Source organism: Peromyscus maniculatus, chromosome 5 (genome assembly GCF_049852395.1).
Source record: "Peromyscus maniculatus bairdii isolate BWxNUB_F1_BW_parent chromosome 5, HU_Pman_BW_mat_3.1, whole genome shotgun sequence".
Classification (NCBI taxonomy): Eukaryota; Metazoa; Chordata; class Mammalia; order Rodentia; family Cricetidae; genus Peromyscus; species Peromyscus maniculatus.
In genome coordinates, this window is record NC_134856.1 from 110,675,336 (window position 1) to 110,700,949 (window position 25,614).

At 44.0% G+C, this 25,614-nt stretch overlaps 1 protein-coding gene across 4 annotated transcripts in view; it reads right to left on the bottom strand.

The window, feature by feature from the left end:
• Positions 1-549: 549 nt before the first annotated feature.
• The window catches only part of Cdkal1 (CDKAL1 threonylcarbamoyladenosine tRNA methylthiotransferase), a 571,033-nt gene continuing 545,968 nt past the window's right edge, over positions 550-25,614 (bottom strand). For all 4 annotated transcript variants that reach the window (XM_006972280.4, XM_076573111.1, XM_076573112.1 and 1 more), the window contains one exon: positions 550-1,393. In XM_006972280.4, coding sequence (XP_006972342.1) covers positions 1,193-1,393 — 201 coding nt within the window. In that variant the 3' untranslated portion in view covers positions 550-1,192. The remainder of the gene's footprint in view (positions 1,394-25,614) is intronic.

Here is a 25,614-nt window from a genome sequence, read left to right on the forward strand (position 1 = left end):
TCTGCCTTGCTTGAAACCGGGGCCCTGCTTTCTAATGCATACAGCAGGCTGTCTGGCTGTGAACTTCTGGGAATTCTGTTTCTGCCTTCCGTACTGCCATAGGAGCTGGGCCTATTGATGCAGGTGATGTTACATCTGGTTTTCCGGGGGAGATTCTGGGAATCTGGACTCGGTTGCTTGGGTTTGCATGGCAAGCACAAGATCCATGAGGCCCGATCTTCGACTGCCCTTTAAGAACTGGCTGGTTTCTTTCCCTTTCACTGAAGGTTTTAATTAGAAACTTATTCCTTACAGATGCTTCAGTTAGTTACACTGTAAGCACAGACTTTGACTGAGAAAGCAAAAAGAAGAGGGGCCAGAGGCGGGCCTGCAGCTACCCTCAGCACAATGATGCTTCTTCATGGGAGCTTTTTGGGGGCACATGTAAGGAAGAGCTAACAGGGGATGGTCTAGAGATGAAAACAACCCTATGGTATCTGGAGGCACTTACTTTGTTTCCCTTGCCCTACCCAATCCAAATAACTCATTTAAATTCCGATAAACACAGGGTTTGCTTATTGCACCAATTCCTTTTATTGTCAAAGAAGTCATTTCAGTAGGAAAGACTGATGATGTCCAGTCAGACGCACAGGAAAGGAGCGTGGTTTGTTTGAAAGTTGGTAGGCACCGCAGGCATGGATTCCTCACATTTTCTGAAAAGCTAGGAAGAGTCCTTTAAGTGGCAGACTTGGGTCCGGTTTCCCAAAATAGGTTTCTATATAAACTTTTTAGGAACACATGTGCTGTGAAGATGTCTGTAGCACGGGGACTCCAAACAGCCTGAAGAATGTTTATTAAAGACTAGATGTGCTTCCACACCAGGAAAGGGTGGCCAGGGCCACTGATGGCCAGGGCCACTGATGGCCAGGGATACTATGCACTTAGGTTGGGACTTAATGACTGGACATTCAAAGGAAAAAAAAATGCAACCACTTGCATTTGTTGTTAAAAAATCAAAAGGAGTGTGATGAGAAAGACATGTTCCAGAAGCTGTGATTTGAGGTCATATGGCTCAGCTCAATGTGAGACGGGGTGAGCCTCAGTAGAAGGGATCCAGGCAAGGCGGCATGACCAGTTCAGATGACTGCCTTTGAGAACTGGTGTGGCTGCTTTCCTGAAGGTTTTCGTTAGAAACTCACTCCTTATGGATGCTTCATTTAGGTACGTTGTAAGCATAGACTCTGGCCAGAAATGCAAAAAGAAGAGCAAGGAGAGCCAGGCCTGCAGCTACCTTCAATGCACAGTCATGCTGGGACATCTGCAGCACACTTCTGGAAGAGGCCGAGTCACGCCGAGTTGCAGCACAGGTGTCTGAAGTTGAATTCAGATGATTCCCAAACCTATTCCTGAATTCCTATAAAGAGAGGAACAGGTAAGAAATCATTTTCAGAAAAAAAATTTCCTGCAGCGATATCAGCTATGGTTCCTTATCCTTTCAACACAGACACACTTGGGTGCCCTGCAGGGTCCAGGTAGCCCCAAGCTTGGTGTGGGTAAGTCGGCTTCATTCTCTGAAGATTAGAACACAGTCTTGTTTTTTCAGACTACATGGAAGACATTTTGTTCATCAAACACACGCTTGAGGGCAGACATTCCAAGGTGGTCTGCCATTGGAGGAAGGCTGAGCCCATTTCCAGGTAGCCTATAAAGGTCTGAGTGACCAGAGTGACCCAATCCATAGAGTCCCCTCCATTTACCCTGGTGTGCCAGCACAGGAAAGCCTGGACAATCCAGCTTGAGGAGAATGCAAGGGGTGAATCAACATGTCTGCTCCGCTTTTTGGAGAGGTCTCTGTTAAGCAAGGCTTCTAGTCTGACATGGGGAAAGTGGACAGAGGAACATTGCTACTCTCATGGCAGTTTTAATCTTTCAAAGTACATGTTGTATCTAGTGTCTGAGATTTTTCACATTATATACCTCCTTTCAAAACAATGCCCCCATACAGCATGGACACCCCTGCTGGGACCGATGGGACGTGTAGATGGGAGGATCACAGAGGACGAAGGAAAGGCACAACACGGCAGAGGCAGTGCAGCATGTGTCGGCGTAAGCACAGCTGTCCTGAGCAACCACGGGATTCTCCTGGGCCTTCCCTTCTGAGCAGAGTCCTGAGCACCTTGTCTACTGTGTGCAAGTGCCCCTCCCCACTGCAAACACCGGCTGGTGCCTGAGAGTGGAGAGGGGTAGAGGCACACCGGCAACAGATGGGAGTCTTTAACAGGGAGCCACACCTTCCAGGAGAGAGCTCTTCTGTGAGGCTAGCTTGTGTGGTGTTTGGTACAAGCTTCCACTTCAATTGACTGAAGGAGCTCTTAAGAACAGTACTCATAATGGGTTTGTAGTTTTTAATAGTTATTAGGAGTTATTTGTAGGAAACTGCTATCAAACCTGAAAGAATGTATTGATGTGCCCATTGATGTGTGCATTACTCTTGGTAACTTGGGCATATGTCCATCAAGTAACATTGCCTCCATGTGTCATGTGACTCAACTCACTCAAATTCTATGCCATAACCATACTTTTGGTCATTATGTTCAGAGCTAGCTATGTATACTGGGGATGATGGGTTGTATTTTATACAAAGCACTGGCAAGGAAAAGGTCATTCTCAGCCTAATGATTCTTCCACTGTTGGAATTGATCATAATGTTGGTACAAACAAGGCAGACTTTGCTAACCATCTAATTTCACACCTTCTTTTTCCTCTTTCCTGTTTGAATATGTTTTAATATTTTTGTTTCTTCCTGGGCACAAATTTCCTGCCTTCTCTTGTTTCTGCTTAGTCATGTTGAAAAGTCCTTCTCCCCTGTCCAGAAGAGAGCCAGTACTGCTCCTGTGAGTCTTTTCATTCTTTCCTTGCCTCCAGGCTAATTTCTACCACAGGTAAAAACCAACCTTGCCCCAGACCCCCCAAGTGGTCAGAAACCTCTCAACACTTGGTGATTGTTTGTTTTTGAGACAAGGTCTCATGTAGCCTCAGTCTGCCTTGAACTCCTGATCCTCTTCCCTCTGCCTCATAAGTGCTGGGACTATTGGCATGAGCCGCCGTGTCTGCCTGGTGGTTTTTTTTTTGTTTGTTTGTTTTAACTTTCTCTCATGACAACCCAAATGATGCTGTTAGTGTTTAAAGTATAATTCAGTCTATTCATTTTGAAGCACAGTGACAGCCTCAGAGCTCCTGGGTGCAGCCTCTGGTGCAATGAAACTCTCAATGGTTGGATCTCAGAGACCTACACACTGACTTTGAGCAGCTTGTAACAGAAGTAAGGACAGCACCTACATACGGCAAGCTCAGGAAGAATGTAGGCTCTTCCAGCTTAAGAGACAGGAGGTATGAACTCTTCAAAAGTGGCAGATGAGGAGTGTGGGGAGGTGGCCCCAAGTGACTCCACAGTCCTGGCTGCTACCACACCCTGTGGCACACACTGCTGAGGGAGAGGGTCCCAGCCCATACTGCTGTGAGGAACCACCACAGTTCCTGTGGACAACTGACAAGAGAGAAGTGTCCTTAAGTAGGTTACCAAGTATTTATAGCAATGACTGGTTTGAGGACAAGGACTCAGGCCCCACACTGCTGCTGTGGTAGAGCCCGCTTCGATAGTGGTGTTTATTTAGTATTATTTAAAATAATACTTTAAAAGTCCCATTATGGGATTAGAGACATAGTACAGTAAGCACCCTAGGGAGAATGGTGCCACACCAGACCTGGCTGAAATGACAGTGTCCTCACACTTGTTCCTCTGGCCTCTCTATGTTCGGACTCACTGACCATGGTCAGACTATAGAGAGACCATACTCACAGAGTGCTCTATGAGGATCAAAAGCTGTCTAGCAAACAATACCCCAAGACACATCTTCAGGAGTAAGCTGCTTACCGAGAAGCTGCTCTGGTCAAGTAAGAGTCACCTGATCTATAGGATGAACAAATGTAAATGGAGAAGCACAAGGTAACATGGCCTCTCCAAACAAGAACAAGATGCAAGGAAACTGAAATGGAAGACAGACATGCCAGATGAAGAATCTAAAAGAACAATGATAAAGAGCACCTCAAGGCCTTACATAAGATTAGTCGAAAGATTAGAATAGAAATAGATGAAACACATGAAGACAGTGCAGACTGAAAGCCTAATGGCCCAAGTTTGATCTCCAGGACTCACAAAGCAGGAGAGAAACTGTGTCTGAAAATTGTTCTCTGTCCTCCACATGTGTGTAGTGGCACACATATGCATGCACACACAATAAATCAAGAAAAACAGGAGTAGTTGATCCTGGATGCAGATGATGGGGTTCTATACATAAGAAAACCTGAAACTGTTAAAACTGATACATTCAGTAAGTAGCAGGATCTTGTTCTTCTATATGTCAATAATGAGTTTGAGGGGAAAAAAAATCAACAAAGCAATCCCATTCACAAATAGCTACAAAATATTTGGGGATAAACTTAACTAAGGACATGAAAGTTCTCTGAAACGAAAATGACAAGAAAGAAACAAACAAATGAAGAGACCCATATATACACAACCTCCTGGGTTTTTAGTTTGGCAAAATTAAGTTGTTAAATGACCATACTATCAAAAAGCATACTGAGACAATGAAATCCCTGTCAGAACTCAACAACTTTCTTCATAAAACAAGAAAATTATCCTTTAGTTCCTTTGGAACACAAAAGGCCCTAAATAGCCAAAGCTACAGTGAACAAACAAGAACAAATTTGGAGGCATAATTTCCTGATTTCAAAACATACTACAGAGCCACAGTCATCAACATAGCATGGGACTGGCAGAAACATTAACTAAGTCTCTGAAAATGTCCATTGGAGAAAAGGTAGTATCTTTAATAGATGGTCCTGGAAAAATGGACATCCACATGGAAAACACTGAAATTTAGCCACAATCTCTCATCTAGTAACAAAAACCCAAACAAGCAAATAACAAAACTCAACACAATATATCAAAGACCTAAAAGTAAGACTTGAAACTCTAAAACTACTTGAGGAAAACATAGTGGTAACAATTCAACATACTGGTGCAAAGAATGATTTTCTGGACAGGGCCTCAAGATCACAGGAAACAAAAGCCAAAATTGACAAACAGGGACATCAAATTAAGAGGTTTTTCAGCAGCCTACAGAGTGGGAAAAGATCTTCACCAATACCACATTTGACAGAGGGCTGATTTCCAAAATGTATAAAGAACTCAAGAAACAACAACAACAACAACAAAGAACTCAAGAAACTAGACATCAAAAACTCAAATAATCCAATAAAAAATGGGGTACAGATCTAAACAGAAAATTCTCAACAGAGGAGTCTCAAATGGCTGAGATTAGCTTAAAGAACTGTTCAACATTCTTAGCCATCAGAGAAATGCAAATGAAAACAACTGAGATGCCATCTTATACCTGTGAATGGCTAAGACTAAAGAACACAATGAAAGCTCATGCGTGAGAATATGTGGAGCAAGGGGAACACTTCTCCACTGCTGGTGGGAGTGCAAACTTGTACAGCCATTTTGGAAGTCAGTGTCGTGGTTCCTCAGAAAACTGGGAATCAACTTACCACAAGACCCAGCTGTACTGCTCTTGGGCATATACCCAAAGGATGCTCAATCATACCACAAGGATACTTGCTCAACTATGTTCATAGCAGCTTTATTTGTAATAACTAGAACCTGGAAACAACTTAGGTGCCCCTCAACTAAGGAATGGATTAAGAAAATGTGGTACATTTACACAATGGAGTATTACTCAGCTGTTAAAAACAAGGACACCAGGAAATTTGAAGACAAATGGATGGTACTAGAAAAAAAATCCTGAGTGAGGTAACCTAGACCAAGAAAGACAAACATACGTACTTACTCATAAGTGGATATTAGCTGTAAAATAAAGGATAATTATGCTACGATCCACAGACCCCAGAGAGACTGCGTAACAGGGAGGGACCATGGGGGGATACCCAGATCTCCCTGGGAAGGGGAAGTGGAGGAGATTTCATGGATGGACTGGGGACAGGTGCAGATGGGAACATGGGAGATCAGGTTGGGGGGGAGTCTAAGGGGAGAGTACTGAAAGAGACTACTGGGGAGCACTTTGGGGTCAGGTAAAAACCTGGCTCCAGGAAATCTCTCAGGAGCCTACAAGGAAGACCCCAGCTCAGATTCCTAGCAGTAGCAGATATATAGTCTGAACTGGCCATCTCCTGTGACCAGACTGGTGCCTAGCCCAAGTGTTATCAGAGAGACGTCATCCAGCAACTGATGGAGACAGAAACATGCCTGATACTCCTGGGAGACCTGCACTTTCCTAAGCTTAGAAATGGAGGAATAGATGGGGTGGGTGGGAACAGAGAGGGAATGGGGGGCACTGGGAAGAGAAGGAGGAAGTTGTGCCCAGGATGTAAAATATACAAGTAAATAAATACTTAAAAAATTAAGAGGTTTTTATCCAGTGAAGAAAACAACAAAGTGAAGGCCCAATACATGGAATGAGAGAAAACCTGTGCTGGTTATTCACTGGACGAAGGTTAACATTAACAATATGTAAGGAGCCCAAGTACTTAAAACAAAACAAAAACCAACAAACAAAACAGCTAAAGAGTGGGCTAAAGACCTGAATGGATTGTTATCAAGAAATACAAATTGCAAATCTACAAAAAAAAAATGTCTAGTATCATTAACCATGAAGAAAATGCAAGTCAGAACCACAATGAGACATCAGCTGACCCTAGTTAGAATGGATTTAACAAAAACAATTAAAAATAACTGACGACCATAAACAAATCTCCAAATAAAGATGCTGATGAGGATGTGCAGAAGAGGAGATTCCTGTAACCCCAGTGTTAGCAATGTACTGTTAGCATGCCTGCTAATGCTGAACAGTGTGGAGGTTCCTCAGAGAAGCAGGTTCAGAGCTACCATCTGCTTCAGTCCCATTTCTGGGTGGATAGTTAACATAAATGAAGCTGGAAGCAGGAATCATGATCAGAAAATAATGGGGCTTTTGTTTTGCATGTGTATGTGTGGTATGCATATATGTGTACATGTTCATATGTACATGAGCATATGTATGTATACATGTAGGGACCGGGGGTTGGTGCTGGGTGTCTTCCTTGATTACTCTCTACTTTATTTACTGAGACAGGGTCTCTTGCTGAATCCAGAACTCACAGATTAAGCTAGTCTAACTACCCAGCTTGTCCCAGGTGCCCCCTGCCTCTGCCTCCTAAGCACTGGGATGATAGGCTGCCAGCACGCTCACTCATGGTTCTTAGGTTCTGGGCATCCGAGTCCCAGTCCTCATCTTGTGTGGCAAATGCTTTATCCATTTAGCATCTCCCAGCCAACAGCGCATTTTAATAATACAAAATGTATATAGGGGAAATGATGATGAAGGGCAAAAAAAAAAAAAAAAAAAAAAGATAAAGGTTGACACACAATGGAACAGCGGATACAATGAAACTTAACTGTGGCCAATAGTACCAGAAAAAAAGAGAACCAGTCAGGCCTAGACGTTCCCTAAAACTTTATTTTCCTTCCATATCTCTCTGTCCCCTGGCTTCTACCCTCTGCTCTTGCAACCTTCCCCAAAAACAAAATTTAAAAGTAAAACCCCAAACCAAAACAAACAAACAACAATCTGGGCATGTAGTATGGCCCAGCAAGTCACATAGTTCACCCTTTAGTCCATACATTTTTACTTGTAAGTGTTCATTGCAACGAGTCATTGGTCTGGTTCGAGGCCCCCAGTTTCTGCTACACTGTCAATACTGGGCCCTCACTGGGGCTCCTCTTGGATATCCTGTTGTTGTCCTGTGTCATGGAGATCCTGTAGCTTTGGATTTGCAGGTCTAGCCTCTTCCCATGCTCTAGAGGTTCACAGATGAGGTAGATGTTGGGATGGGCTACCTTATATTCCTGGTTCTGGGCCTGGGTGGTAGCTGGGTTGGTCAGCCTGCCAGCTTAACATCATCATCACCACCCAGGCTAGCTCTCCAGCACTGCCCAGCTAGCTCACCCAGTGCAGCAGGCAGCAAGGAGTGGGGCCAGTTCTCCTGCCCTCATGCCCTCAGGTCCAGCTCACCCTCACCCACACCACCAGGACCAGCTCTACGGTTTTGCCCAGGCAAGGTGCAGGGCCTACTCTCTCAATTGCTGCACTTGGTGAGGGGCAGGGCCAGCTTTTCCATTCTCATGCCCCCAGGTTGGCTCTCCCGCCTGTCCAGGGTGGAAAAGGGTGTAGGAGGAGGGCATATTTCTCTTACCCTTGCCACCCTATTGCGTACCGGGTGTGTGTGTGTGTCCCAAAACCTTAACTATTATAAAGACTTTTATTCCTAAAATTCAAACGTCTCTTTAATATATCCAATTCAAGAAATTTTGTTGTTTATTAAAACAATTCTGATATTTATAATTTTTAAGAATTTGAATTCTCAGAAATACCTTTCTTAAAACAAATGTGAAACAAGGCAGGGGCTGATATTTGTTCAGTCAAAACACTTCACTTGATTTTCACAGACTAAAGGATATACTGAGAGTTCCTACTATGTGTCCTGCTAACTTTGATTAGAGCGCTTCTCCCTCCATGGAAATCTCACTGCTCCCTGGATGAATTTATAAGCCTGCCTTCTTGCTGGCTATTCATGGTATTTTGACATAGGGTCTTGCCATGTAGCCCAGGAAAACCTAGAAGTCAAGATTCTCCTTCAGCTTTTCAGTGCCGGGGTTACAGGTGAGATTTACATACTTAAATTTTCCAGAGTATAGCTTATCAAATCCCATCAAAGCAATACATCTGCTAAAACAGAAGCAAATATACCCCCTCCCCAATCAACCAAACATCAATAAGTTTTTAAGCTCAGAAGCCCAACGATGAGAACTCAGGCAGTGACAGGTAAAGCAGTGGGTAGCAGCATGGGCTGCCTCTGACTGCTTCTGTCTCCAGGAAGGATGCATGCTCTGGTAAGGGATAGAAAGCAGGGTCTTTACCTTGAGCATGATCTTGGAAGCACGGTTCTAGGAGCTGATCATGAGTGCGGATCCTGGGCTCCACTCCCAGTTCCTCCTGTGGTTCTCAGACACTTTTCTCCTCTCATTGTGCACTTCCTCACTCACAAAGCAGTGGCTTAGAGCATCAGTATTTGTGCATCATTGGGCTGTTATGAGAACTAAGTGAGCCAGGCAGAAAGTATTCCGAGCATTTAAAACTCAATGGATCTCAATGCAGTCAGTCCATGGAACTCTGAGGTTCTAATGGGCTATGCAAACGACCTCAAAAGTTCTTGTAAAATTACAAAGTCACCATTTTATTTGCTTTCCAAATATGATTAATCCGCTCATGGTATTTTGGTTCATCACAAATAGCAGCAGAAAGCATGCAGTACGAGGAATGAGAGCAGGTTTTGAATTCTGAGTCTAAGTTCAGCTAGCCATGTGATCTAAGCCTAATTACTACTTCTATGATATAAGAGTATTAACCTCTGCCTTAAAATGGTGCTAAAAGTTAGAAGATATGCCAGGGACGCTGCCTGGGCTCTGGACACACGAGAAAGGTTGCTGGTGCTGTTGTATACAGGAATGTGGCACAGAAAAGTGAAGATGCTAATGGCACTTAGCAGCAGTACCAAGACAACAATGTCCCTCCAGACGTGAACCCATGAGACGAAGCTACACTCACAGTACAGTCAGCACTCACACTCAGGGAGGAGCAGTAAGGCTCCCTGGTAGGCAAGAAGACTTGTGGAGTGAGCCTCAGGGAAAAGCTCTTAACTAAGGCCATCTCCACCCCTTGTCTTTTCTTGTTATTACTTTCTCAGGCTTGAAGTCAAGGCATGACTTGGCTTCAGAAAACCATCAACTATCACTCGTCCGCATGTCCTACACTCTGTCTCTAGCACAGTGCATATCAACTTAATGAGTAAGTCTGTTTACTCCTGCCCTACCCCATGGGCACTCCTGAGCAGACCCTTCATTTTCCAGTAGATGCTCAGGGTCTGGTATCGAGGATGAGGCAGTGCTAGCTGAATGGATACTGAGATTTCTACCTGTTCCTCAGGGTCACATGCTCACACTTTATATAAACACTCTTTCCACAGAAAATGACATTTGCCTGCTGTATTTTTTATTAGAGCATCAGGTACAGGGGACAAGTTCACTGGTGGGGAAATGGCATGGTGTGAAGGTTAATCTCCATTTTCAACTAGATCTGGAATTACTTGGGAGACACAGCTTGGGGCATATCTGTGAGGGTATTTCCACCTTAGCTAAGGGAGGTGCTATCCCATGGGCTGCAGGCCTGGTCTGAATAAAGTGAGGAAAAAGGAGAAAGCTAGCTAAGAACCAGCATGCATCCCTCTGCTTCCTGACAACAGATACAACTGACGAGCAGCTTCACACCCTTGCTACCATGCCCGCCTTTCCTGCCATGGCAGATCTTATTCACCTTCCAAACCATGAGCCAAGGCCACCTTCCTTCCTTAAGTTGATTAGGTCAGATATTTTGTCACAGCCATGAGAAGTAATTTATACATGTTGTAGATTAGTTTTCTAAAATGACTTTAACAAATTACCCTAAATCTAGAATATTAAACAATACAAACCTATTCTTAGACTTCTAGAGTTTGCATGTTCTAAGATTTTGCTGTAGGTAGGGATGAATTCCTTGCACAGGCACTGGGAAAGAATACAATCCTTGCCCTTTCTGGGTGGTTCAGAGGGAGCTTGCAGCCCCTGGCCTGTGGCCCCTTTCCCTGTTTCAAAGCTGGTAGCCTGGAGATGGTGACTTCCATCATGAGAATCATTCTGGGATCATTCAGAGTAATTTTCTCATCTCAAGATCCTTCCTTATCCATTCTGGAAAGTCTTTCTTTCTATGATAGGCAACATATGTGTAAGTTCCAGGGACTGAGATATGGGCTTTCTGTGGCCACCACTGCACAATCCTTCAGGCTCTTCTCCTCTAGTATATGTGCTCAGCTCTGGTAGAGCTGAACCAACTTCTCAGCACAGAAGAACACAGTCACCAGAACTGCAGTGCTTATACATGCCAGAGTGGCCGTAGGCAGCTGTGTGATGGGCTGACAATGAGGCCTACTGCAGGAGGAAATCAGGAGACCTTTAGGGCTTAGCCTGGGCTAAGCCTTTGCCTTCCAGCTAACATAAACCCAACTCTTCTTATGTGAGGTCTCCTGGACAGATTGTCTTACTCATGGAACTTGCAGCCACTAGAGGCAGGACCCTGAGGGAAGGGCTCCCGGGGCAGTCAGTTGCAGATTGCTAAACAGATACTGCATTCTACTTGCTCTTCTAGGATCTGTATTCATGGTGCCAGCAGTCACAAAAACCCTTTCCTTGGGGGCTATGTGGGGTTTGGTCTCCAAAGGAAGGAGGTTGGTCATTTGGTGACATTCCCTGAAGTCCTGCCTCCTTACCAAGAGCTTTGATGATGAGCTGTAATACAGACTGGGCTGCAGAACCAGAAGGAAACAGTAGCAGCAGTATTTTTGGAAACTTGCCATGTTATAGGCCTCTCATACTTTACACATTTTTTTGTTCTCCAAACTACCCAATGAAAGAATAGGTAGAACTTAACTCTGTCAAGTCATCATAACTCCATGTGATAAATAGGGAAGAGAAGCTAGGGTTTAACCTTACTATGCACAGGACACATCAGAGATGTGTTTATAGTCAACTGTAAATAAGAAAGTGGTATCAGGTACCTCCTGATTATCAAACTGACTGTTATAAACCCAGGTTTCTAGGAACAGGCTTTATGCACCCTCCCTGATGCTGTACCCTGTGAGGCAAGAGTGTCATTGCCTGTTTTTCTGCAGAAGAGCATTCTAGGAAAGCCAGCCCCGGTTAGGCACAGTGTTTCTTGCTGCATGCCTTACAGTTCTGAGCTACACTGAGACTGTGTTTGTGCAAGAAGTGTAGCTGGGTTTTCTCAGTGTGTGTGTGTGTGTGTGTGCATGCACGCACACACGTACATGTGCACGCATACATACACAATCAACACGCTCATATTAGAATATGCTGCAAGATGCATTTTAATGAGGAACAATTGGTCTGGTTCTGCTCAAATGAAAGACAGTCCTGTAAGAGAGTCACCACCTGCCTTCCAGCTTGTACAGCTTCTAAATGACTTCTTCTGTCCCTGACACCTGCAGGTGTTGCCAGGGTCCTGCAATTACATTCCAGTGCCAGCTCCTTCCCTTGGACTGACAGACAATGTCATTCCCCATGATTCATGCCACCAAGAGAAAACAGAACAGTGACCAAGGGTACCAAACTATCTCAATTATTCTTCTAGACGTCACCTAAACTAGGAGCATGCTACTATCATAGGAGTCTTTGATTCTCCTAACATGGAATCATGCTACTGTCATAGGAGTCCTTGATTATCTCCAAGCCAAGAATGCGTCTAGTTCTTGATGTCTATGTTTAAGATGTTACATGCAGAGCCTGTCAGCTTAATAGACACAGTGGAATATACATGACCAACTGATTGAAGTTAAGAATTAATTGGGCTTTTTCATTTGAAAATCTGTCACATAGTCACACAATGAGAATACACCATCAACTTCCCTGTATCACTTTTAGGCATGAGTAATTCAAGATCAGACACTATTGAGATGAAATTTTTTCCTCTGCCCCCCAAATGCTTAATTGCTATCAGATCATTAAAATTGCAAAGGAAAAGTTTTAAACACGAACATAACACAAAATCTCACACTAATCTTAGTATCCTAGATTTTTAAAATGTTATTTTGGTGATAGCAAAGGCTTGTGTTTACTTTACTAATAAGATTGAGCATAAATTATTAAGCTATTGACGGCATGATCAAAGACATTTCAGATTCTATTCTGAATAATTTTGCCTTGACATCCACCAAAGGAATAGATCTGATGTGTCCCTGCATGGCTTCGGTGGCCCCTCTCTTTCAGGATACCCACCCCTCGGACGTGACCTGTGCCCATGAAACAAACCCAAGCCCAGCATCTGCCTGTCACCTCATTAGGACTCCTGGGGAGTCTGCATTTCATCTGACTCAAGAGACATGAAAAAAACCTTCCAAGCTCTGAACTTCTTTTAAAGGATTGAAGACATTTCTTATGTGTAAATTTTTCTCGTGCCTCACTCAGAAGCACAGTTAACAGCTTGAAGTGCAAACTAAGAAGGATGGAGGATATATGATGCTTGATAGCTCCTGTCTCAAGATGAGTAAGACTTTCTATCGGCCTGTCTCCTAAGGGCCTGCTGAGCCCATGCACATGCCCAATGCAAGGCAGCATACAGGAGAGAATATGGAGAGCTGAGTTTTTGCTTTGAATATAAAATTATTTTCGCGTCAGAAAGTGATCTCTATCATAACTGCATTTTAAATTCCTCAAATATAAACTTCAAGACTCACCTCTTGCTGTAAGCATCATTAATGCAAATTGCTCGTTCATCCTTGACACACAGGCAGGCCTTCACATAAAGAAGGGATGAGGGCCACACTTTGATCTAAAGTCTATAATCAGTGCCTAGGATAGTAGCAGAAATCTGAGGCCATTTATTCTAAATTGGAATAGCATTAACATGAGTTAAGATCCACAGGCAGGGTGGGAGACAGGAAATTTGAATCTAATCATCTAGTAAAAAATACAATAGGTAAATTGCATTTCTCATGGAAAGAATATTTGTATCTATATAAAATGTGGACATATATTATTAAGGAACAGGTAGAAATCTCAGTATCCATCAGTTAGTGCTGCCTCTCCTTGGTAGCACGCCCTGGGTACCTATTGGAGAATACTATCTTGTGCAGCAGGGCCAGAACGCATCACTAGTGAAGTCTTGTCAAAATTCTCTCCAACCGCAACCAGAGCCATCTTTCCTGCAAAGGCATGTACACAGGAGTGGTGAGCATGCTGGGAAATACAACACCCACAGTCTTCCAATGAACCTTTAGGTAACCAATCAAACTAAAATAATTACTACCAAGAGCTTCTTTGCAACTGGGTAACCATGCTCCATTTATATTTGAAATGAAAAAGAAGTCACGTGTGATGGAAGTGTCACTGTCGTTTGACCCTCCCATAGGCTCTAGGCGTTGGTTCAATGATACTAGACCTGTGGTTTAGCATCACTTGGCTCCATGAGCTGCAGAAAGTGGCGAAAGGAGGGAGCAGGTGTTAGGTTGTCTCTAGGAGTGTCACAAAGGTGAACTAATGCATAAAAGTCTCTGACGGCTCATGATGATGATAGTCATTCATCTTGGAAAGTGCTAGAAAACTAGTTAAGATCAGTGCCATGGTATAAACTTGCTGTAATTATACAATGGTCAACCAGAAATTCATGATTCTGCCTATGTTCCCTCTCACTTCCAAAGTTTCATTATACATTTTCCCCAAAAATCCTTTCATAAACAAGCCCTCTTTCTACTTTGAATGTAATTTTATGAGGTAAAAAAATACCGGTTCTACCAAAAGTCACTTAAAATGACTGGGATAAGTTTAATATGAAGGTATTTCACTATTTCCCTCACTTCTTGAGGGTGGTAGCATCCCTGAAGATGGTCCCTAGGGATCCTTACCTCCTACTATTCACAGCCCTGGGTCATACTTTCTTGTTGGCTGAACTTACTAACGCACTTTTAGTTAATCATACATGACAAACACGATGGGTGTCACATATGAAATTCACTTTCCATCCTTCTTATGTTCTCTGCTGCCCACAGTAAACTGGCCTCGTCACATCATGAGGCTGTGATGCACACTGCAGCCAGGCAATCCCTCAGATGGGACTGCAGTCTTGGCTGCAGCCACTGGTAATGAGAGGCACCTCACTGAGCTGCACTAGATTTTTGACTCATTGAAACCTCGGGGGAAAGATGACAGAAAGATGCTAAGTTATGAGTTACTTTGTAATACTGCAATGGAAAATGAATATAAAACATGTCAAGCAGAGGTCTAGAAAACAACACAGATACATGGAGAAAAGACGTACAAATGTCTCAGTTAAAAGTATTAAAAATTTTTAAAGTATGGATTTAATAGAACCAAATGGGAGGAGGAAATGTAAATAAATAAAGGAAACCAATCAGTTTAAATCCATCTCTTTCATAATTCAGGATTATGAACTAGAGACTCAATGAGGTACTATTTAACATACTCAGGTTGGCAAAAAGTGTAAGCCTAGGTGCTGGAGAGATGGCTCAGCAGTTAAGAGCACTAGCTGCCCTTCTGGAGGACCCAGGCACAATCCATAGCACCCACATGGTGGCTCACAACCATCCTTAACTCCATTCCCAGGGGATTTGACACCATTGTGGCCTCTGCAGGAGTGTGATGCAGACATACATGCAGGCGAAACACTAATATACGCAGAATAAAATAACTTTTCAAGTGCAAGTCTAAGCAAAGCAAGTGTGGGTGAGACAGCAGGGGGGCCAGGACACACCTACACAGCTGCTCTACATGCACACGGGTGTGTGAGGAAGCACTGAGGGGTGTCTAGTCTAGAGGGAGTTGTCAGCACAGGCCCATGCAACAACTCCACTTCTGTGGAGTATGCACACCAGAGGAAGCGAGGCAGCAAGTGCCAGTCTCACTTCCCCGTGACTCACATGAGGTTAGTTACAAACTCTAGCAGGGTGTGGGCTTGAGATTAGGGTGGTCGGAGGGCGACATGGCCCAGGGCTTGGTGCCCAAGGCAAGCAGAGCCAGACCTGAGAACATCGACTCTCCATTCCCCTTAACACCTTTCTTTCCCTCAGCCCAGTAACTTAACTGCCTCTTCAACCCTTTTCCTTTGCCCCTCAGCTCCTCAATTGCTCCATGTCTAACTCCCAGTTAAAAAATAAATAAATAAACAAACAAACAAAACATGGCGGTCACATGCCACAAATAGGCATCACTGGACTAAAATCTTCTGAGCTGTCTGCTTCTTTCTGGAAAGTCTAGAGGAAAACCATTTCCCTACCCCTTCCAGTTTTCATCCCTAGGCTCATGGCCTGCATCCAGCTTCCAAGTCAGGGTCCCCATCTTCCTGATCCCCGATTCTCCTGCTTGTCACTCACTTTTAAAAACCCTTGTTTTTAAAACAAGCAAATTTGATTCCAGCAGGAACTTTTAATTAGTGCCTGCCACGGAACCTAATATAGTTACAAATTTGAGGGGTTAGGATCATGCCTTAGTTAGAGTTTCCATTGCTCAGATGAAACACTATGACCAAAAAGCAAGCTAGGGAGGAAGGGTTTATCTGGCTTACACTTTCATATTGTTGTTCATCATCAAAGAAAGTCAGGACAGGAACTCACACAAGGCAGGCACCTGGAGGCAAGAGCTGGTGCAGAGGCCATGGACAGGTGCTGCTTATTGGCTTGCTTCCCCTGGCTTGCTCAGCTTGCTTTCTTATAGAACACAGAACCACCAGCCTAGGGATGGCACCACCCACAATGGGCTGGACCATCCCCCATCAATTACTAGTTAAGAAAATGCCTTACAGTTGGAGCCTATGAGCCTCAATTGAGTTTCTCTCCTTTCAGCTGAAAACTAGCCAAAAAAGACAAAGAGATTTACTCATTTTCCACCTCTGAAGGTCACATAGGTAGGGGGCCATGATAACTGAGTACCTTTAGAGCTGTTATCCTGCCTGCCATAGAACCCAACAGTGAGAATACAGTTCAAAAGCAGCTGGCCAATGTAGAAAATGGAGAAATAAACATCTTTTGGTGCCCATTCACACCTCGCATTTTATGTGGACTCTCTAGAGCAGTGGTTCTCAACCTGTGGGCTGGAACCCCTTTGGGGTCACAGGGGTCACCTAAGACCATCAGAAAACACAGATATTTATATTATGATCTGTAACAGTAGCAAAATTACAAGGAAATAATGTTATGGTTGGGGTCACCACAACATGAGGAACTATATTCAAGGGTTGCAGCATCAGGAAGGTTGAGGACCACTGCTCTGGAGTAGGGACTAGCCCTGTGTTAGTTTCCTAATGCTAACTCGCTTAAAACAATTCACACTTAACATTTCCTATCCAAAACACAGTGAGAAGGCTCCTTCTTTTAGCATTCAGATTGCTTTTGAGGTCTAACCCTTCCAGTCCTATAGATAACTGAAAACAAGGCATTTCAGAGCCAGAAGCATTACATCTAAGGCTGGAGCAGAAAGTGTTTTCTTATGGGGATATAGAAAGAGGACACGGAGATGTGCTGATCACAAGCACCAAGATTTCACAGCTTTGATAGACTGAATATATGATGTTCTTACTCCTCATTTTCTGTACATCTGCCTTCTGGGGCATCACTGTTGACTACTTGACTTACTTGGCCAATGGGATGTTATCAAACATGCAGGAGAGGCCCAAGGCCACTTGTGTATGCCTGGTTTGCTGTTGTTATTCCTCTGCCTTTACCACGTCACTACATTCCCATGGTCTTTGGCAGGGCTAAGACCTGGAGGATAAAGTTGACTCATGCAAATAGTTTTAGCTGAACACATCTGGGGAAAAGTTCCAGACACGTCACCAGAGTCCCACTCAAGTTTGAAGAGCTGCACTTCACTACCCTACATTTGACAGACACATGTGTGGGCCCTGCAGAGATCAGCTGGGCCTTACTGAGGTTTTGAGGTTGTTTGGGAGAGGCATTTGCAGTGGCAATGGGGAGAATGTTGACAGATGAATATCCAAGTATTTGGTCCAGTAGTGTTTTGAATAAGGGCTATGTGTGTATCTCTTGAACACCTACATTTAACAGCATGTACTCCATGCAGGTACCTAGTTATCAAGAAGTCAGATGCAAATGAAGTCGTAGAACTAATGGAACTTCCATTTTAGGGACTGGAAACTGACACAAATAATTTGAGATGTCCGATGGTGAAATCCGTTAAGGAGAAAAAGAGCCTCCCCATTGTGACGGTGGTGGTGGGCAGTCATATAAACTGTAACCTAGGGTGATATCACTGAGGAGGCAACGCTTCAGCAGAGACCTGGATGATGTCAGATGACAGACACTTCTTTTGGACCTCTAATGAGAAATACACTACCGGAGAGGGACTGGTAGGTACATGCGCTCTCCTAAAAGGGCACTCCTGGTGCTTTCATGCCAAGGAGCGGCAGGCAGGCACTGTGGCTGGACCAGTGTTCACAAGGAGAGAAAAGTCAAGGCCTCAGACCAAGGGGGCTGCTGTCAGATGCTGTCACTCTGAAGCCCTACGGTTGTTTTTGTTTATACTTTAATTCCTTTTATTGTTAAATATATGTAAACTAAACCTGACAATTTTAGCCATTTGAAATGCAGTGTTCCATGACATTCATTACACTTACTAGGTTTACTTAGTTTTGCAGATATTACTATTTCTAATAGCTCATCATCCCTCAGAGAAGCTCTAGCACAATTGCAGCTGACCACAGTCACCGGAACACTTGGTGACCCTAACCTTGCTTATTCCACACTTTGAGTAAGTGAACTCATACAGAATTTGTCACATTTTGGTCTCTTATTTCACTTCAAACTCAAGGTTTACCCATGCTGTCACATATGTGAGAAATTCATTTATTTTCATGGTTGAATGAAATTCTATGGTGCCACAGACCACATTTTATTTGTCCATACATCTGTGGATTGGGAGGTGGATGGCCTACTTCTTCTTGTGGATAATCCCAGGATGAATAGTGGAATCTGAGTGTCTACTTTCAATTCTTTGGGGTATAGAAAAAAGAATGGAATTTTAGGGTCCTGTGGACCTATGGATGGCTCTGACAAGGAGGTCATAATCTGCCTTAGACAGGATAGTGACAGGGAGATGGTCAGGCAGATTGCGATACTGCAGGATAACTGCACGGGGCGTGGAAAGTTGCTTCTCATGAGAATGCTTGAGAAAACCGGGCGGTGGTGGTGCACGCCTTTAATCCCAGCACTCAGGAGGCAGAGGCAGGAGGATCTCTGTGAGTTCGAGGCCAGCCTGGGCTACCAAGTGAGATCCAGGAAAAGGCACAAAGCTACACAGAGAAACCCTGCCTCCAAAAACAAAAAAACAAAAACAAACAAACAAACAAACAAACAAAAGAATGCTTGAGAAAGACTCGTGCATAACACTACACCACAGATGCTTTCGGGCTGTTCAGAGCAAGTGACCTTGGGTGAAGAGTAACAGGAGAAAAAGTCACTCCAAGTCACAGGAAAAGTGGGGGACATAAGAATGCCACCAAGATATTTCCTTTAGGGAATTACCCTTTACAAATGCTATTTCTGCTTATCCATCTGGCTAAATAGCTGATGACCACATTCTATTCTCACTGAACACATGCTATTAAGGGAAACTCTTTGAGCCATGGATGAGATATTAACATCTTGACCAGTCCCCAAACAAACCTTCAATTCCACACCATATTCGTGGACTGCTTACTAGGATTCAATATTCCCCATACCTTATCTCAATCTTTTGTTAGAAACTCTGAATCAGGCTTTATCATTCCTAATTTGTAGCAAACTATCTAGAGAGGGCAAATGCCCAGAGGATGATGGCACCATCTGAAAGGGGGAGACCACAATGCCAAAGTCACCGCTGGCCCCAGGCTTATGGGCACAAGGGCTGCTTTATTCTTTTTAAGTGAATGCTTGCAAGAAGGAAGCCTGATGAGCCAGGGGCCTGTGGGAGGAAAGTGCTCCTCTTGATAAGGTCTACAATAGTTCTTTGCTGCTGGTGTTCTTTGGATTTCTTTCCCAAGAGGTGGCAAATCTTAAAGGTACTGTATCCCTGTTTTGCAGGTTGGCTTCCTATCAGATAACTGTCTTAGATAACCAACCTGATGTATGGCTTGAATATTTATGTTTCTTGGTAGTTTTACAAAATTGCATTTGGGAGATAGAGGGAAAAGAGAAAATGTGTTTCCCTAAAGCTCTTCATTGCAAACCTAAAACACTGCAAGCCATGTTAGAAAGCCAACAGTCTATTCCTTCAAACATCCTCAATTTGATTTATTTTAAAAAGTGCTGTATTATCTTATACACAATGAAAAGCCAATGCTGACTGTGACAGGAGATACAGGCTGTGTTTTTCACTAGTAGAAAGAAGGGGGGAGAAGCCAGAATTCATGGTGGAAAGTAAGACCCTGCTCCGAGGTACCCAATTCTTAGAGTTCCATGAAAGAAACTTAACTTTACAAGATCATTATCGGTTTCAAAGGAGCTTTTGCAATCTGCTTATCATGTCAAAGGACTTCAAGGAGCTGACCGAGAAGCCTGCCTGAGAGTTCCTGCTCAAAGAACATATTAACATCCTGAGTGATATACAGAAGTGTATTGTCTCCTCCCAACATCCCTGCTTAGAGAATTCATCAATTCCACCCTGCAGATCATTGAAAGCCAAGCTCACTGGATAAATGCGGGCTGAGGACTAACTGGAGGTGGCTATGGTACTATGGTCTGGAGATGGAATGAATGCACCAACTGGGTATCCTTGCTCTCAGAGCCTACCTTCACAAAGGTCTCCAGCATTTCCTCCTAGCATGTCTGTGGCCTTGATCTGAGGACTCAGTCACCAAGTGACTGTATGGAGCAGTCAATCTGACTCCATAGGACTTACTTAGATGGACAGGATGTGGCTGCTGTAGTGCAGGAAGACTGAGATGTCAGAGTTAACCTGTGCTGCGGCACAGCGTAACCGATTCTGGGGAAAGACACGCTGTCTAACAGGTTTAGTGTAAATATTTAGCTTCCAAACCCCAGAGTTCCCAGTCTTCATATTGAACATTATTTCCCTCTGACTTCCCACTGCCTACAATTGCTTTGAGTGTGAAAGACAGACAGGGCCCTGTGAATTCTGAGTCCATTTATGATCCTTTCCCACAGAGATTTCATTCTTCACCTACCCGAGTCCTTCTCACCTTCAAAGTCCAGTCCTAATCTCACATCTGTGGAAGCACTGAAGTGGAAGATGAACCTCCTCTCCACACTGATAGTTCCCACTGTCACTTCGACCTTGGCATCCAGTGCCCCCCAAACCTTCCTCAAGTGTCGGTGTCCCCAGGGGCAAACCCAAGATTCAGGTCCCATAATTGGAGGTAGTACTCGCATGGGGAAGACGGGAAGCAGACAGGGAATGGGGAGGCAGAGCCAAGGCCACGGCTCTCACCAACAGCTCCAATGTGTTTCTAGAAAACTGCAGACTCTGCTTCTAGCTTCAGTGATTCCACAAACAACCCAGCGTCTGCCTTTCAAAGTTCTTGCATTGAAGCTTCAGCTGTGCCCTGCTTCCTGCATAGAGCTCTGGGCCTGATACCTCTTCCAAGACTTTCCACCATGTTATGTCGATGCTGTCTAAGTTGGCACTGAACATGTTCCACATCTGATCGGCACATACTCACTGTTTTAATTACTACAATACAAATGCCACAGACTGGGGACCATCTGAACAATAGATAGATAAAGACACTGGCAGAGCTGCTTGCAAGTTCATGTATGGCTCTTTGATGTGTCTTCACCTGGGACTCTAGAAGATTCAAGCTTGCTGTAATGGGGCCTCTGCCACCATAACCTGTCTCCCAAACCTGCACTCCTCTCATGGTGATGGCTGTTTCCACAGAAGAATTTTCGGGAGATGTGAATCTTGAGACACGCATTTCTCTTCCTAACACCCCCTCAAAGGCAAGTCCACACCTCAGACCTCTGTGTCCCAAGCAGTGCTTAACACTGTGCTGAGCAGAGTTGGCACTTCAGAGCTGATGACAGAATTTTTCCTCCAGTCCATTTCTGGAGGGTGGAAAGAGTACTTTAGTGATGTCAGACCCACAGGGTCAGCTGTCTCTGCAGGTTTCCCCATCATGATCTTGACCTCCCTTGCTCATACAATCCCTCTTCCCTCTTTTCGACTGGACTCCTGGAGCTCGGCCTGGTGCTTGGTTGTGGATCTCTGCATCTGCTTTTGTCAGTTATTGGCCCAGGGCACTTTCATTGCCTGTATCTCTAATATCGAGTCCAGCACCCAGGTAACACATTCAATGAAGACGGAAACAAAAGCAGTCAGGAGGCACCCGCATGTTGCATGTATGAGTAATTCAGGCTCAGGTGCTCTTGAACTCAGCCTCCCTAGCTCTGGGCATCTGTCACTGCTTTAACTCAACCTCACTACTCTTTCTCCTCTATTCCAGTGGGGCAAAGGATATAGGGTGTGTGTGTGTGTGTGTGTGTGTGTGTGTGTGGTGTATGTGTACATGTGCACTTAACTTTTTAGTATAGGTGCCTCTTTGTCATTGTGCACAGAAATGCTGAGAACACTTTTCATGGTATTCAGATGCCCTCCCCCAGGCTACTATAACAACCCAACGTATTACAAGCCTCAATGCTAGGCACATAGTAAAGGCTCACTAAATAGTAGTTGCTATTATCATTATCAAGGCACAATTGGTCCCTTGACGCAGGCAACTCTCCTTTCTCTGCCCAGCTCCAACCCTCAGCAGGAGGAAAATTATCATTGCTGATTGCACAATTAGGGGTGCAAGTGAAATGAGAGCTAATTGTTCAGCATCAGCTCGGCTGATGATGCTTTGAATGGTACTCAAATCGGTACACGAAAGGTATCGCAAACATATTCAACACAGTTTCAACTGACACAATCCACACTAGTCCATCAGTGTCCAACTAAACGCAGCTCAGAAGGAAATGCGGGCAACAGCTACGCATCCAGCCTGTGCCGTTCAAATGTGTCCTAACTGGTCTGCACAAGAAACCAATGGGATGCAATATGGAAGGCAGCAGTGCACACGGTATCACATGTACTGTGGTCCTAATTGTCTGTGACACCAATTTAACACTCGGGCAATAAAGAATCCAGTATTGCATGGTTTAAAGTGAAAAAAGAAAACGAACTGGAAAAACGTCGTGGGATTGCAGCCAACATCTTGGGGGTGGAAGGAGAATAGGAAGGAACACACCCTCATTTGCTCCTAACACGGTTAGCTGATCTGTTTGAAATTAGATCCACTTTCAACTTAATTATTAAGCCATTTCTTAACCTCATGAACAGAGTTTTCATGTGCTTTCAAATCTGGCCCTGAACTAATAGCCCCTTTCACTTCAGTGGTTTTGGAAATGAATGTTAGACAGGAAGGAAAGCCTTTAAACAGTGTTTTTCTAAGGGTCAAAGCTCTGAAAACACAGGATAGTTTGTACATAAAATTCAGTGCAGCTGATGGTCTTGCAGGCCCTCTGTTAGGTAATGAGGCAAGCATGTCACCCTAACATGCCTTCTTTCTTACCAAGTGTGGCCCCAGGATTGGAGCTGAGCTGTCTAGCTTACTCAAGAGAGCCACACATACTCCATAGTGCTGTGTGCAGAGGTGAGAGGACACTTGCAGATATTGGTTCTCTCCATCCTGCAGGTGGGTCTCTGGCTCCAACTCAGGTGGTCAGGCTTGGCAGCAGGTGCCTTTACTCACTGAGCCATCTCACAGGCCCATCTGTGGTTGGTGGTAATGTCATTCTCATTATAGTTTCTTAAGGTGACCAGCTTCCCTCTGCCATTTTGTAAGAAGCCAATGGTTAATGGATGCATTAGAAATTAGAGACTAGTGTGTAATTTCTATTGTCAGTTACAGTAATATCATGCCTTAGTGTAAACCACAAATAATGCTGCTGCTGCTAGTGTATGGCAATATTTACTGTGCTAAGCCTCTTCTGTTACATCCTATAAAACAGGTGATCCTGTGGGTCTCACAAGCAGAGACCTGGCCAGGTGAATTTCTCCAAGTTCATACTGCTTGTCAGGGATGGAACAGGACTCACCCCCAGGTTATCAGAATCCTGACTGTGTGCTGCGAATTGCTGTACTGTGTAACAAAAACCAAAGTAAGCAAATGACTTTTAAAAAAAAGTCTACAGTCAAAGACAGAAGCCAGGAAATTGCTGTCCTATGCTTATTAAATTCACATGTTCACTATGTCCATGTCCACATTATCTGTATTAATCCTCCCTGAATGACACAATAAATACACAAGAAACACTGTGACTCAAGGAAGTGAGCTGTAGGGTGTTGCAGGAATTGTCACTATAATTTGACCCAAACCTGCCAGACCACAAGCCATCCTGGCCTTTCACAAGTGGCCACTTCCTTCTTAAGCCAATTCTACCACCAGGAAAGAACTTAAAAAAAAAAAATAAATAAATCTTTGCAATAAACCTAAACCCAACTATTTGCTAGCTTAAAATTCAGGAGAAAAATGTTTCTACCGGGCTGACTCAGCTCTGAGTTCTTAAGTAGTGATATGGGAACTGGTAAGATCGAGTGCTTTGTGTAGAGGATTCACACAAGCCTCCAATAGCTCTGTTTCCCTCAGCATGCAGGGCCCAAAGGCTGCTATGGCCGAGTACACAAAAGGTGATTAGTCACTTCCTCATCATTTTAAGCCTCACTTTCCTTCTCTTCTTGGATCCAGTGAGCTTAGTCTGCCATATAAAGAAGAATTCTTTTTTTTTGGTTTTTCGAGACAGGGTTTCTCTGTGTAGCTTTGTGCCTTTCCTGCGACTCACTTGGTAGCCCAGGCTAGCCTCGAACTCACAGAGATCCACCTGGCTCTGCCTCCTGAGTGCTGGGATTAAAGGCGTGTGCCACCACCGTCCGGCAAGAAGAATTCTTGACCAAAAGTTATCAAATAAGATTCCTGCACTGTAAAGAGAATGGAGCTGAACTTTAAAGTACATGTCTGGCACACCTGAATGGACCACAGCAAAACCATGAGATGACATGGTTGTGGGAGAACTGGAACCTCACTGATGGTACAGCTGCCATAAAAGCAGCATAACTGCTCCTCAAAAAAAAAAAAAAAAAAATCAGAAACTGTGATATCATGTGATCTAGAGCAGGGACTTCAGTAGACATTTGTGCATTGTATTCCCAGGGAGCAGTTGGTGGCTGTACTCCAGTGTACTCAGAAGACTGGGCAAAAGAAATGCAGTGGAGTAATACTCAGCATGTAATGATGCAATGAAATGTTACTCAGCCTTTGTGGGGTTGACATGGCACAACATGGATGAAATCTGAGGACACCATGCAAATCACAAAAAAGCAAAGGCAGTACAATGCCACTTTCATCAGTCACCTCCAGTAGTCAGAGTCATGGGGACAGATCGGTAGTTGCCAGGGATTAATTAGCAGAGGGATGGAAGGGGACTTAATGCTTAGAAGCACAAAGTTAGTTTTATAGCATTAAGAAGAGTCTTGGAAACTGGTTGCAGAACAATGTGACTATGCAAATGGATACAGTGGAAAATTGATTCATGCTCATTCTCCCTTTCTCTTCCTTTCTTATATCATTTAGCCAGCCATCTTTCCACCCACCCACCATCACTGAACACTAAAACTAGGGCCTCCTGCATGGTAGGCAAGTGCTCTACCACAGAGTTATACCCCCAGCCTTATTTGTATTTTTTTGAGATAGGGACTTAGTAAGTTTCCCAGTCAGGCCTTGCACTATGATCCTCTTGCCTCAACCTCCTAGGTAGCTGAGATTATAGGCCTGTGCCACCAGGCTTGGCCAAACTTCAAATTAAAAAAAATATTTATTTGTATGGTGTTTTACTTGCACATTA